This window comes from Rhineura floridana, chromosome 21 (genome assembly GCF_030035675.1).
Source record: "Rhineura floridana isolate rRhiFlo1 chromosome 21, rRhiFlo1.hap2, whole genome shotgun sequence".
In the NCBI taxonomy this organism is placed as follows: Eukaryota; Metazoa; Chordata; class Lepidosauria; order Squamata; family Rhineuridae; genus Rhineura; species Rhineura floridana.
The window spans coordinates 4,226,478-4,238,214 of record NC_084500.1 but is presented as its reverse complement, the minus strand read 5'-3'; the positions used below and the strand labels follow the sequence as shown (position 1 = coordinate 4,238,214).

At 43.2% G+C, this 11,737-nt stretch overlaps 1 protein-coding gene across 4 annotated transcripts in view; it reads right to left on the bottom strand.

Annotated features, from left to right (window-relative positions):
• Positions 1-5,711: 5,711 nt before the first annotated feature.
• COL26A1 (collagen type XXVI alpha 1 chain) overlaps positions 5,712-11,737 on the bottom strand; it is a 132,969-nt gene continuing 126,943 nt past the window's right edge. For 3 of the 4 annotated variants that reach the window (XM_061605420.1, XM_061605417.1, XM_061605418.1), the window contains 2 exons: positions 8,199-8,363; positions 5,712-5,820 (listed from right to left, as the gene is read on the bottom strand). In XM_061605420.1, the coding sequence (XP_061461404.1) occupies positions 8,206-8,363 (158 nt within the window). In that variant the 3' untranslated portion in view covers positions 5,712-5,820; positions 8,199-8,205. The remainder of the gene's footprint in view (positions 5,821-8,198; positions 8,364-11,737) is intronic. The other variant, XM_061605419.1, reaches the window with a different exon arrangement.

Here is an 11,737-nt window from a genome sequence, read left to right as displayed (position 1 = left end):
CTGTTGACCGTTACGAAATGGATCGGGCAGGGTTGGAAGTAGGGATGGAAATTTTGATTCTCCCAGTTTCTCATTTTTACAGTCTTAAATTCGGTTCTCCACATTTCTGCCGACATTTATTTTTTTTAAATCATCATGAAAATCCTTTAGAATTTAGGGTGAATTTCTCCTCATAAGCATATTTTGTAGGTGATTTTGACTAATATGCACATTTGCAAGCAATTTCTCCTAATATAATGCATTTGTATGTTATTTTAAATATATTCATTTTATGCACACTTTCCCTCACTGTGTGTGTTTTTCTAAAAAATGTTTGGTTGGCAGACTGCATGGCAAAATTCGAGCAAGTTCAAGTTTCAACCTATGGTTGTGTTTCAGTTCTCAGGTTATTTGGAAAGTGTGGATTTGATAGATTCAGCTTGAAATGTGGACTGAATCGAAATTCTCACCCACCCTTAGCTGGAAGTGGTGGGTCAGAGACTCTGCAGAAATGTAAGATTGTGATTGCTTCTTTTTCTAAGATTCTGGAATTGCACCAGTTCGTGAATTCTCACTGACCCTCCCAAAGCTTGCTTGTTGCCATGACGTGAGTTGCTTTTCAAAACAATGACAGATCATGGAAGGCGTGTGGATCAGAATGGGCTTGTCGGAGGGCATCTTGGCAGAGGCAATCTCTGAGGGGTCCGAGTTTGACAGACTCTTTTTTTTCTTATCGGTTGGCAAAATGTTAGTGCTAACTCCTGTGCCCATCACCCTGACCGGGGATGAATCTAGTGTTGTCAGTGTCAGACCTCCATGATGAAAATTAAATGCAATTAGCCAACAGGCAGAGCCAACCACAAGCCAATCAGCATGAAAGGGGAGTTGTTCGCCAAGTATTCCCAATGAGTGTCCGTTGCAAGCAAGCCTCTATTAGTTCCTACTTCAAAATGCCAAAACAAGTTGTGGAGAGGGAGACTCCTGTAACTGCAGAAGAAGAGACAATGAATCCGGAGGACAGCATCCCACCTACATCAACAGAGCAGTTTGGTAGCAGCAGGAGAGAAACACATAATCCAGAGCTTGGAAAAGTTACTTTTTTGAACTACAACTCCCATCAGTGGCCATGCTGGCTGGGGCTGATGGGAGTTGTAGTTCAAAAAAAGTAACTTTTCCAAGTTCTGATTTATCACTGAATCCAGTAATTCCAGCGGTATCTCTTGACAGTGAGAAAGGACTGACAAACAGCAACAGCAACAGAGAAGCAGAAAGTAGTATTCAAACCTGGCCAGATTATTCTATCATTTGATAAGGTTGTATAATCTTAGAAGCGGGTGTGGCTGTAGCTATCATGAAGGGACCCTGCCGTTCTGATTTTGCCACCACTCTACTGAATGCAATACTGAGCTAGCTGGTCCAAGGTCTAGATCAGCATAAAGCAACTCACTATGTTCCATTAGGCCTTTGGCTTGATCTAGCTGGGCTCTAAGTGCTACAAGGCAAAAAAACCCACCTGCCCACCCTTGTATCTGCATTTATATATTGGTATCCAACGAACAAAGGCAAGAAGGCTTCAGACTCTGTTTTCACTTACAGTATGTTTTATTTCTCAGTGCATTAAATAAGAAAAGTCTTTGGTAACTATGGGTTCTTTAGTATTGTCTCCAATAGTACGAAACATTCCATATACAGTAACAAAACCCATAGCAGAGAGGGGGTGGGTGGGAATCAATACAATGAGCAGTAATACCTAGAGAACCTGAACGGTAACAATGCATGATCTGTAGGTAGGGACTAGGGATGGGTGAGGATTCTGCTGAATTTGGATGCAGCGCTGGATTTTTCAATGGTCCACATATTCTCCATCGTTATGGAGCGATCCTGTTTGCTCCGAACTTCAGCAGCTTTTCCCCGGCACCAGATTTATTTCCCCTCAAATATTCCCTTGAATATATTGTTATTTTATTGATTTTACTCACAACAGAGTACATCCCCCCCCTTTCTCTCTCCCACACCCCTCCACTCAAACAATCTAAGCTCCAAGCCGGGAAGAAGCAAGTCAAACTTATAATAGCCTATTATAGCAGAGGGAGAGGGCGCAAAGCTACTTTCCTGACAAAATATTGATAGTTTCTTTCAAAGTATTGATAGTTTCAGAATATTGACCATTCCTATCAAAATATTGATAGTTTCTCCCCCCAAAAATATCGATATTACTATTGATATGTTTTGGGAGGAGAAAAAGGCTGGTAAAAGCCAGGATAGAGGACAAAGAACAGACCTTGAATCTACTTGTAAGGTTGGTGGAATGCTTTTGAAGCAGCACCAGCCAACAGATCCCATCCCTAGTAGGGATGGAAGGATCTGAGCATTTCAGTTCTCTCAATTTATCTCTTTTCCAATCTTAAATTCAGTTCTTCACATTCCTGCAGCCATTTGCAGGTTTTCCCCCCTTCAGCATTTAAGTAAGAATTGCTCCTACTAAACATATTTTTGTATGTGGTTTTAACTAATGTACACATTTTTGCAAGCAATTTCTAATGTGGTGCATTTTGGTGTGTTGTTTTCATTAATATATTCATTTTATGCACACTTCCCCCTTGCATATGCATTTTTGTAAACCTTGTTTGGTTGGAGGGCTGCATCGCAAAAGTCAGACACTTGCGAATTTCGAAGGATGGCTGTTTCAGTTCTCACAATGTTTCAGAAAGTGAAAATTTGATAGATCCAGCTTTAAATAACAGAACTGATTTTCTCTCCCAACCCTGTCTGTAGGCAAAAGGTTTATTTTCTCTTAAGGGAAACTTGTCTTTTGGAGTCAGCAACTAGAAGCCTCCAGGCCAAATCAGGTCTCAAAGTTACTGTCCCCTTCCCCCAGGTTTCCGATCTAAGGCCCAAAGCAAAGTCGGTAGCAAGTTGCAAAATGTGGACTTTGGAGTGAAGCCACTTTAGGATGGGGAGCTCCAAGCTGGCCACCCATTTTTGCGACCTGCCTGAAATCTACCTGCCAACCAGGGCTCAGAGCTCTGTAGCCTGAGAAACCAACAGAGCTCACCAATCCAGACAAAAACTTGATTAACACTGGTACTTGAAACATCAGCATGAGACCGCACAACCAGATGTAAAGGCAAGGAGTTTATAATATTTGACACAAGCCGAGACATTTGCAAGTGTTCAAAACACATGGGTATAAATTAACACATACACACACACACACATATATACTGTCTTAACTAACATGAGCTCAAGCGTCTGCCCAAAATGTGCATTGCGGACATGAGTAGCACCTTTTTGCATTGTTTGATTCCACAGCAATTGCAAAAGCACTTAGGGTCATCCCTGTTCAGGAGAAAACAAAGCAGGAATGATTGCCACACCCCAAAAAGGATATTGTCGAGGTGGAAAAGGTTCATAAAAGGGCAAGAAAAATGATCAAGCAACTCCCCTATGAGGAAAGCAGAGCCTGGAAAAGTTACTTTTTTGAACTACATCTCCCATCAGCCCCATTTGGGAGCTTTTAGTTTAGGGGGGGAAAAGGTGTGAAGAAAGTGGTTAGCGAGGTTTTTCTCCCTCTCTCATAACACTAGAACAATGACACTGAATGTTGGAAGATTCAGGATAGACAAAAGAAACCACTTCTACGTACAACATCTCATTGAGATGGAATCTGCTCTCACAAGAGGCAGCGATGACCATCATCCTGGATGGTTTTAAAAGAGGAATAGACAAATTCATGCGGGATAAGGCTATCAGTGGCTGCTAGCCATGATGATTATACAACAGCCCTCACAAACTTACTAATGCAGATCTTCTGTGTGTCTGTCTTTTAGTTCTAGTTTTTACTTTCCATGCTCTACCATACGAGGGCGAGGAACCTTTGGCCCTCCATATGTTGCTGAACGACAACATCCATCAGCTCCAGCAAGCATGGCCAACGGCCAGGGATGATGGGAGTTGTAGTCCAGCAACTTCTGGAGGAACATAGGCTCCCCTCATTTGATATCAGGCGTTGCCTGTCTATTCAGGATCACATTTCACCACATTTCCCATCCTTTGAATTATTAACTCAAACTCAAACAAATGAGAGACAAAACAAAGGACTTGAACACCTCTTAACAATGAGGTGATGACTGTCAGTCACCTGTAATAGCACCAGGGGATTATTCTGCCCCAAGACAGTTTGTTGTTCCCATCTGGGGAACCATTGTCCTTTCAGATATTGCTGAACTACATCTTCCATCAAGTAGGGATAATGGGAGTTGTTATGAGAAGATGTGATTCACTAGAAAACACAATGCTGCTGGGAAAAACAGAAGGGAGTAGAAAAAGAGGAAGGCCAAACAAGAGATGGATTGATTCCATGAAGGAAACCACAGACCTGAACTTACAAGATCTGAACAGGGCAGTTTATAACAGATGCTACTGGAGGTCGCTGATTCAGAGGATCGCCATGAGGTGTAGTTGACTTGAAGGCATATAACATATTCAGCAACATCTGGTGGGCCAAAGGTTCCCCACACCTGATCTAAACAATTATTAATCACTGTATCATGCAGTTTTCCTGATCACCTTTCCTTTGGAGGTCACTTTCTCCATGCTTGTAGATGAGCAATAAGCCATAGGTGGTGACTGGACTTGGACATCTATTGAAGTTACAGGATTTTGACAAGCTAGCTCTGTTCCTGAAGTCTCTGTTGATTGTACAATTGGGCAAAATGGTGATATAAGTTGCAGGTGTTTTCTGTTCCTTCTAAATGTGCCACTGTTAGCCATTACAACACAGGATCTTGGTGTTAAACACAGTCTCTACACAATTGCTGGCTCTGACGATCCCTTCTAATTGTTACATTTTATTCTCACCTGGAAACCAGGATGTAGTTCTGGTAATGCTTTTACACTGTGATGTTTGGCAAAATGTAACTTATCCATTATTATTTTTGCCTTTTCATCTGCAACATGGACTTCCTTCAGTTCAGGCCACCAGGTTCATTTCCAGGGTTGGAACTGATGATCTTACTTGTAAACATTTTGTAAGGACACCCACACCTGGCAAATCTATTCTTTAAACAACTGTTGGTGGTAGATCTTGTAAGATCAGTCGTGTGTGCTCTTTCCAGATGCCTGGAAAAATAGTCTAAGCAACTAGGTACTTATGCCTGTGTAATTCACAAATCTCTGCTGTTTTGGAACAGTTGAAATGTCTCTTTTGTTTCTCCTTGCATGGATCTATTTCATTTCCCCTTTTAAAGCTTGTGTGAAGCTCTGTGCATGTCTTTCAAATAAAGTTTTATGTTATTACTTTATCACTTGTTCTGATTGGACTGTAAGTCCAGCAGGGAACCCAAAACTCCGACAAGCCAGTGAGAGTGGCATGGATATTTTTGTTTCCAGATCAAACTTCCGGTACCTAATTTGTTTAAAAAAAATCCTCCTAAAATTAGATTTCTAGCACAGCCCATGTCTGGCACTCAGCATGAATTGAGTGTACCCCAGAATATTCTAGAATGCAGGCAGGTTCCACAGCAGACACAAAAGGACCCCTCAGCAATGAGTGGAGGTAGAAAGGTTGGAGGTGTGGGTGATTCTTTTTAGTGGCACCCTCTCAAATATGCCTTCGTCACACTTGACTTTTGGGGTTTCTGGACAGGATTGTGATCTTCTGAGATGGACAAGGACACAAGGACAGGGACAGGATGTGTACTAAGTGTAAGGTATACATTTTAAAGACTGAGGAGAGTTCAAGGACTGTATTCCTATTCCGACATGTGTTCCATCCGCCTGAACCTGCAGGGACCTCCGGTGCCTAAATGTCTGGAAGATCTTCAGCCTTCACTGTTGGACCTATGAATAAAAGTACCTGTTTATAGCATGATGTCTTTAGCTGGGGGGAAATATGCAAATCATGAGTGGGATCTGCAACAAAATGTTGCAGTGTACCTTCCCTCTGAACAGGAGCACTTCTGTCCAGTGTTCTGACCAGACATCCCCTCCAAGTAATGAATTAAATATTATTATCATCATCATCATCATCATCATCATCATCATCATCTTGGTTTTCAGTTTATTTTTAATGTGTACTTCTGCAAACCGTGGGATCTTCCCAAGTACGCTGATAATCTCCCTATCCTCTCTCACTATAGGATAGCAGTGTATACTGTCTTTTATATATAAGACCAGGGCTATAGTAATCTGAGGTCTCAGGGGGTTCTTAGACCCCTTGCTTTTTTGGAAGCCAGGTCCCAGCAGGGTCCCTATGTCTCCAGCACCCTACAAGCCAACCAGCATGAAAGGGGAGTGTGTTAGCCACCAAGAAGAGTCTTCTCAGTAGCCAACACCCTCCCCTTTCGTGCTGATTGTCTCTGTGATGTTCCTATATTAGTGTAAATAGGGTAAGTGCTGTTTGTTTAGAAGATACGTGGTAAGTAGAATGGAAGAGGAGGGGGGAGTGAATGGGCAGTAGAATGCTGGATGATTGGCTGAATGTTTAAAATGGCTGACAGTATAAAAGGAAGAATGACAGGTAAATCTGGGTGGATGTGGGGTGGACATGTGTGGACGTTGGTGGACGTTGGTGGACTTGAGAGGGTTGTTTTGGTGCGTTTTGAGAGGAGAGGGTGGAGTTCGGATTAATACTAAGACCAGTACCTCAGGAATAGATGAAACCATATGCTTAAGTGCCTTTTAAAGAAATCTTGTTTATTTATTTATTTATTTATTTATTAAATTGTTATCTTTGTTATATTTAATAAATACTTTTGGTTTACCAAAGGCCTGATCCTTGGCTGGGGTTTCACAGACCAGAAGGGAGGGTAAGGTAAATACCAAGGCTGAACTGTAGCAAATGGTGGCAACGGGTGAAGGGAAGAATATAACACCACAAGTATTCAGAGCAAACCAGAATGATAAGCAGTCTGAGTAAATCAAAGGGATTGGGACAGTTTAAGCACGCAGTCACAGAGGTAACCTAATTGAGGGAGACTCAGGCAGAGTCTCTGGGAATACTGGTTATAGGACGTGACTGGTGGTGCTGCCTAGCAGGGGGATCTGTTGAGATCTATGCTAGAGCGGGGAGAGAAACCATATAAAGGACAGTCCGGACTGGTGGAGTCCCTGGTGGTGCCTAGTGACAGGCAGTAACCACGAGCAGGTAGGAACCTGACAGGGAGAGCCAGGGAAGGACGTCACAGTCTCCTAGGGATATCTGTTGTTGTGGGAGAAGGCATTAACAAGGACCTCATTCTCAGCCCAGCAGCAAAAAAAGCAGGAAGGAGGGGGAACGGCCACGACGATCATGAAGGGACCCTGCACTTCTGAATTTGCCACCACACTACTGGCTGCAGGATTCATGAGAAGGGGCAATAGGAAGCTGTTTTATACCAGGTCAGATCGTTGGTCTCTCCAGCTCAGTATTTATTAATTATTATTATTATTATTAATTAGATTTATATACTGCCCCATAGCCGAAGCTCTCTGGGCGGTTCACAACATAAACATCCAATATACAATTAAAATATATATTAAACAACTTAAAAATAAAGTAATTATACCAGAAACCTAAACATAATTAAACACATAAGCAGCTACAAAACTCAACACTAAAATATTAAATATTAAAAAAGTATTAAATTGGTTAAATATTAAATATTAACATATTAAAATGCCTGGGAGAAGAGGAAGGTTTTTACCTGGCGCCGAAAAGATAACAATATTGGCGCCAGGCGTACCTCATCAGGGAGAGAATTCCATAATTCGGGAGCCACCACTGAGAAAGCCCGTTTTCTCGTTGTCACCTTCTGGGCTTCTCTCTGAGTACTGTCTACTGTCTACACTGACTGGCAGTAGCCCTCCTTCTATGTTCAACGTTCAGAGGCAATCATACCAGTGGCAACAGAGCAAATTGCCTTACATTGAGTCAGACTAACGGCGACTCTCCAGGATTTGAGATGATGATGTCATCCCCAGGATTCCTTGCAGGAAACCATTCACAGCTGAAGTGGAATGAAACCAGCATCAGTCTGCAGGGCGGACTGTGCCCCTGAGGATTGTGGGCAGGGGTGTAGCCATCTGATGATGCTACCTGGTGATGCCATCTGGGAATGAACCTGGGACCTTCTGCACACAAGACCGATGTTTGGCCGCTGAGCTATGGTCCTTCCCCTGCGACTACTCGGCATGCAATTTTGATATTCTGGTTAGCTGGAAGAGGGGGGGTGGCTTACTGGTGTCCTATTTCCTTTGGTTTCTTGTCCCTTTGGTCTCGCTGTCATCCAGCAGTGAAGAAAGAATCTGGTTGGAGTGGTGCCGCTTGGTTTTCACGTTCGCTCGGAGTGGGGCGCCCAGGATCACATCTTGTCCTGAGCCTGGTTCAACGGAAGACAAAGAATCTGAAAACAAAGGAAAACCAGGGACGGGTGTGTTGTTTCAAAGAGAGGCTGGGGGGATGGGGATTCAATGAGCAAGCTGTACAAAAGAGGCCCTGAAAGACAGAATCGTAGAGTTGGAAGGGGCCTGTAAGGCCATCGAGTCCAACCCCCTGCTCAATGCAGAAATCCAAGTTAAAGCATACCCGGCAGGTGGCTGTCCAGCTGCCTCTTGAAGGCCTCCAGTGTTGGAGAGCCCACCGCCTCCCTAGGATATTGGCTCTATTGCCATACTGCTCCAACTGTTAGGAAGTTTTGCCTCCAGTGTTGGAGAGACCACTACCTCTCTAGGTCATTGGTTCCATTGTCGTATGGCTCTTACACTTAGGAAGTTTTTCCTGATGTCCAGTCGAAATCTGGCTTCCTGCAACTTGAGCCCATTATTCCATGTCCTGTACTCTGGGACGATCGAGAAGAGATCCTGGCCCTCCTCTATGTGGCAACCTTTGAAGAGTGCTATCAGTTGCCAGTTGTGTACCGGGCCCAATTCAAGGTGTTGGTACTAACCTTTAAAACCCTATATGGTTCCGGCCCAGTCTATCTGAAGGAACGCCTCCAGTATCACCAAATATGCCGCCAAACAAGATCAGCCTCACAAGACCTTCTCTCGGTCCCACCGGTGAAAACAGCTAGACTGGTGCGGACCAGAGAGAGGGCCTTTTCGATCGTGGCCCCCACCCTCTGGAACTTGCTTCCTTTTGACCTTTGACACGCCTCCTCCCTGATGGCTTTTCGCCAAGCTTTAAAGACCTGGCTGTTCAGGCAGGCCTATGGGATTTCTGGGGTGGGTTAGGTTTTTATATTGTATTACTGAAGGATGGTTAGATGAATTGCTGTTAATATTGTAATTTGCTGTATGTATATGTTTTTATATTGTATTTATATTATGTACGTCGCCCAGAGTGTCTGTTTAGTCGGACAGATGGGCGACTAATTAAATAAATTTTATTATTATTATTATTATTATTATTATTATTATTATTATTATTATTATTATTATTATTATTATTATTATTATTATTATCATAACATCTCTTCTCAAGGCTAAACATGCCCAGTTCTTTCAGTCTCTCCTCATAGGGCTTTATTTCCCTGATCATCCTTCTTGCTCTCCTCTGAACTTGTTCCAGTTTGTCTGCATCCTGCTTAAAGTGGGGTGTCCAGAAATGGACGCAGTACTCAAGATGAGGCCTAACCAGTGCCAAATAGAGGCGAAGCAATACTTCACGCGATTTGGAAACTATACTTCTGTTGAAAATGGACTGCCTTCAAGTCAATCCCGACTTATGGTGACCCTATGAACAGGGTTTTCATGGTAAGCGGTATTCAGAGGGGGTTTACCATTGCCTTCCTCTGAGGCTGAGAGGCAGTGACTGGCCCAAGGTCACCCAGTGAGCTTCATGGCTGTGTGGGGATTTGAACCCTTGTCTTCCAAGTCATAGTCCAACACTCTAACCACTACACCACACTGGCTCTATAGTGAAATGGATCGCCTTCAAGTCGATTCCGACTTATTTAATGCAGCCTAAAAAGAGATACACCAGGACGTTTGCTCTTTGAGGCAGACAAAACCAATGGCAGTAAAATAGCGCTTGGTTACCTCTAAAGCCTGGGGCCGAATGTAGACCTCTAGGTCTCTCAATCTGGCCTCCAGGATTCTCTCAAGGCCATGTGGATGTGGGGTGAGTTGGATGTATATAGTGAGAAACCTCTTTTGCATCCCTGTAGTGTAGCTTACTGTATAAAAGGTGAGTGTCACATGCACTGCTCCACCCACTTTTCCTTCTGGCCCTGTCCACCACTGGCCTGCAGCCCCACCCTTGAAGGTTGCCCACAATGGAATGTAGCCCTCGGGCCAAGAAAGATTCCCCACGTCTGCCCTAAATCATTTGGGACCATTGACCAATCTCACAATTTAGCCCACCCTTGCTAATAGTAAGCAAGTCAGTAAATTTAATGTTGTAACCACAGGTCATCATAACCCAGCAAATCAAAAGTTGCACAAGAACATGAGTGCATCATACATCCAAGTGCATTACAACACCATGCATCCAAAAATTAATGAAATGAAAATAAAACTGAATTGAAGTGGTCCTGATTCTAGGGAAGGTCCTAAAATGACAACTTTAGCCAGACATCTAGTAGGATTGGCAAATGCAGATCTCTTTCTGGTTTTAAAAGAAAAAAGAGTAAAAACGGCCACTTGCTAGCTAATATAAGGTAAATGCATTCGCCAACAAGTAGGTGATGCATTCCGGGTCTGAGTGGGAGAATTTGGCAGTAATCCTGCCTCTCATTGCTTCATAAAAAGTGCAGTATAGGAGATAATGTTTAATATCCTCCACTTGACCCCGGCCACAGATACGTGGAGGGATCCTTTTAAGCATTTTAAGCATTCTACAAGAGGTACTCAGACCCACAGAGGTGAGTCTCCACTCATATTCCTGGCTCCGCTTTTCGATTCATTAGCCTGTTCTGTTCCATTTTGGCTTCAGTCTATCATTATTTTTTAATCCTTACAAAAATGCATATTTAAATATGCACTTTATCTCAGCGTACACATTTCTAAAAGTCTTTTATCATAAAACAGCAGTGTGAAATTGAAAATATTATTTAGGTTCTGATCTGGAGGTGTGAATTAGATTCAGTCACTTAAAAAGTGAACTGAACTAAACACTCCTCTGCCACTACAAGTTTTTCATCTTTTGCCTTCAGAGGAGAGACAGAACCTTCATTCCCTGTTATGTCCTTGATGATTCAGGCCTCATCTGTACAATACATTGATAGCAGTATCATACCACTTTAAGCAGTCATCCTGAGAACTGTGGCTGGTTAAGTTGCTAGGAGACCCCTATTCCCTTCACAGAGTGACAGGTTCCAGAGTCTCCTGGGAAGAGGGACTGACCATTAAACCACTCTGGGAGCTGTAGCTCTGTGAGGGGAAGAGAGGTCTCCTAACAACTTGCAGCACCCGGAACAAACCAAACATGAATCCAGTTCCCAGGATTCTCTGGGGGAAGCCACGACTGTTTAAAGTGGTATGACACTGCTTTAAAAGTACAGTGCGGATAGGGCCCTAGTCTTAGTTGGTTTCCCCAGCTGCCATTTTTAGTGAGCCTTCCCATGCAGATCTCTTAACACATGCAGATGTGTTCCTGTCATGCTCATTCAATGGAAAAGAATCGTGACCTTCTAAGACCACTCTCCCATTATGCTCACTGTGTCTGGCAATCTATGCCATCTGGATATGAGATAATTTAGGCTGGCATTTTTGTGTATTTGTGACATGGGGATGCACTTTGGTTGGGTTTGCAAAGCCCCTACTGATTCTGGCCCAC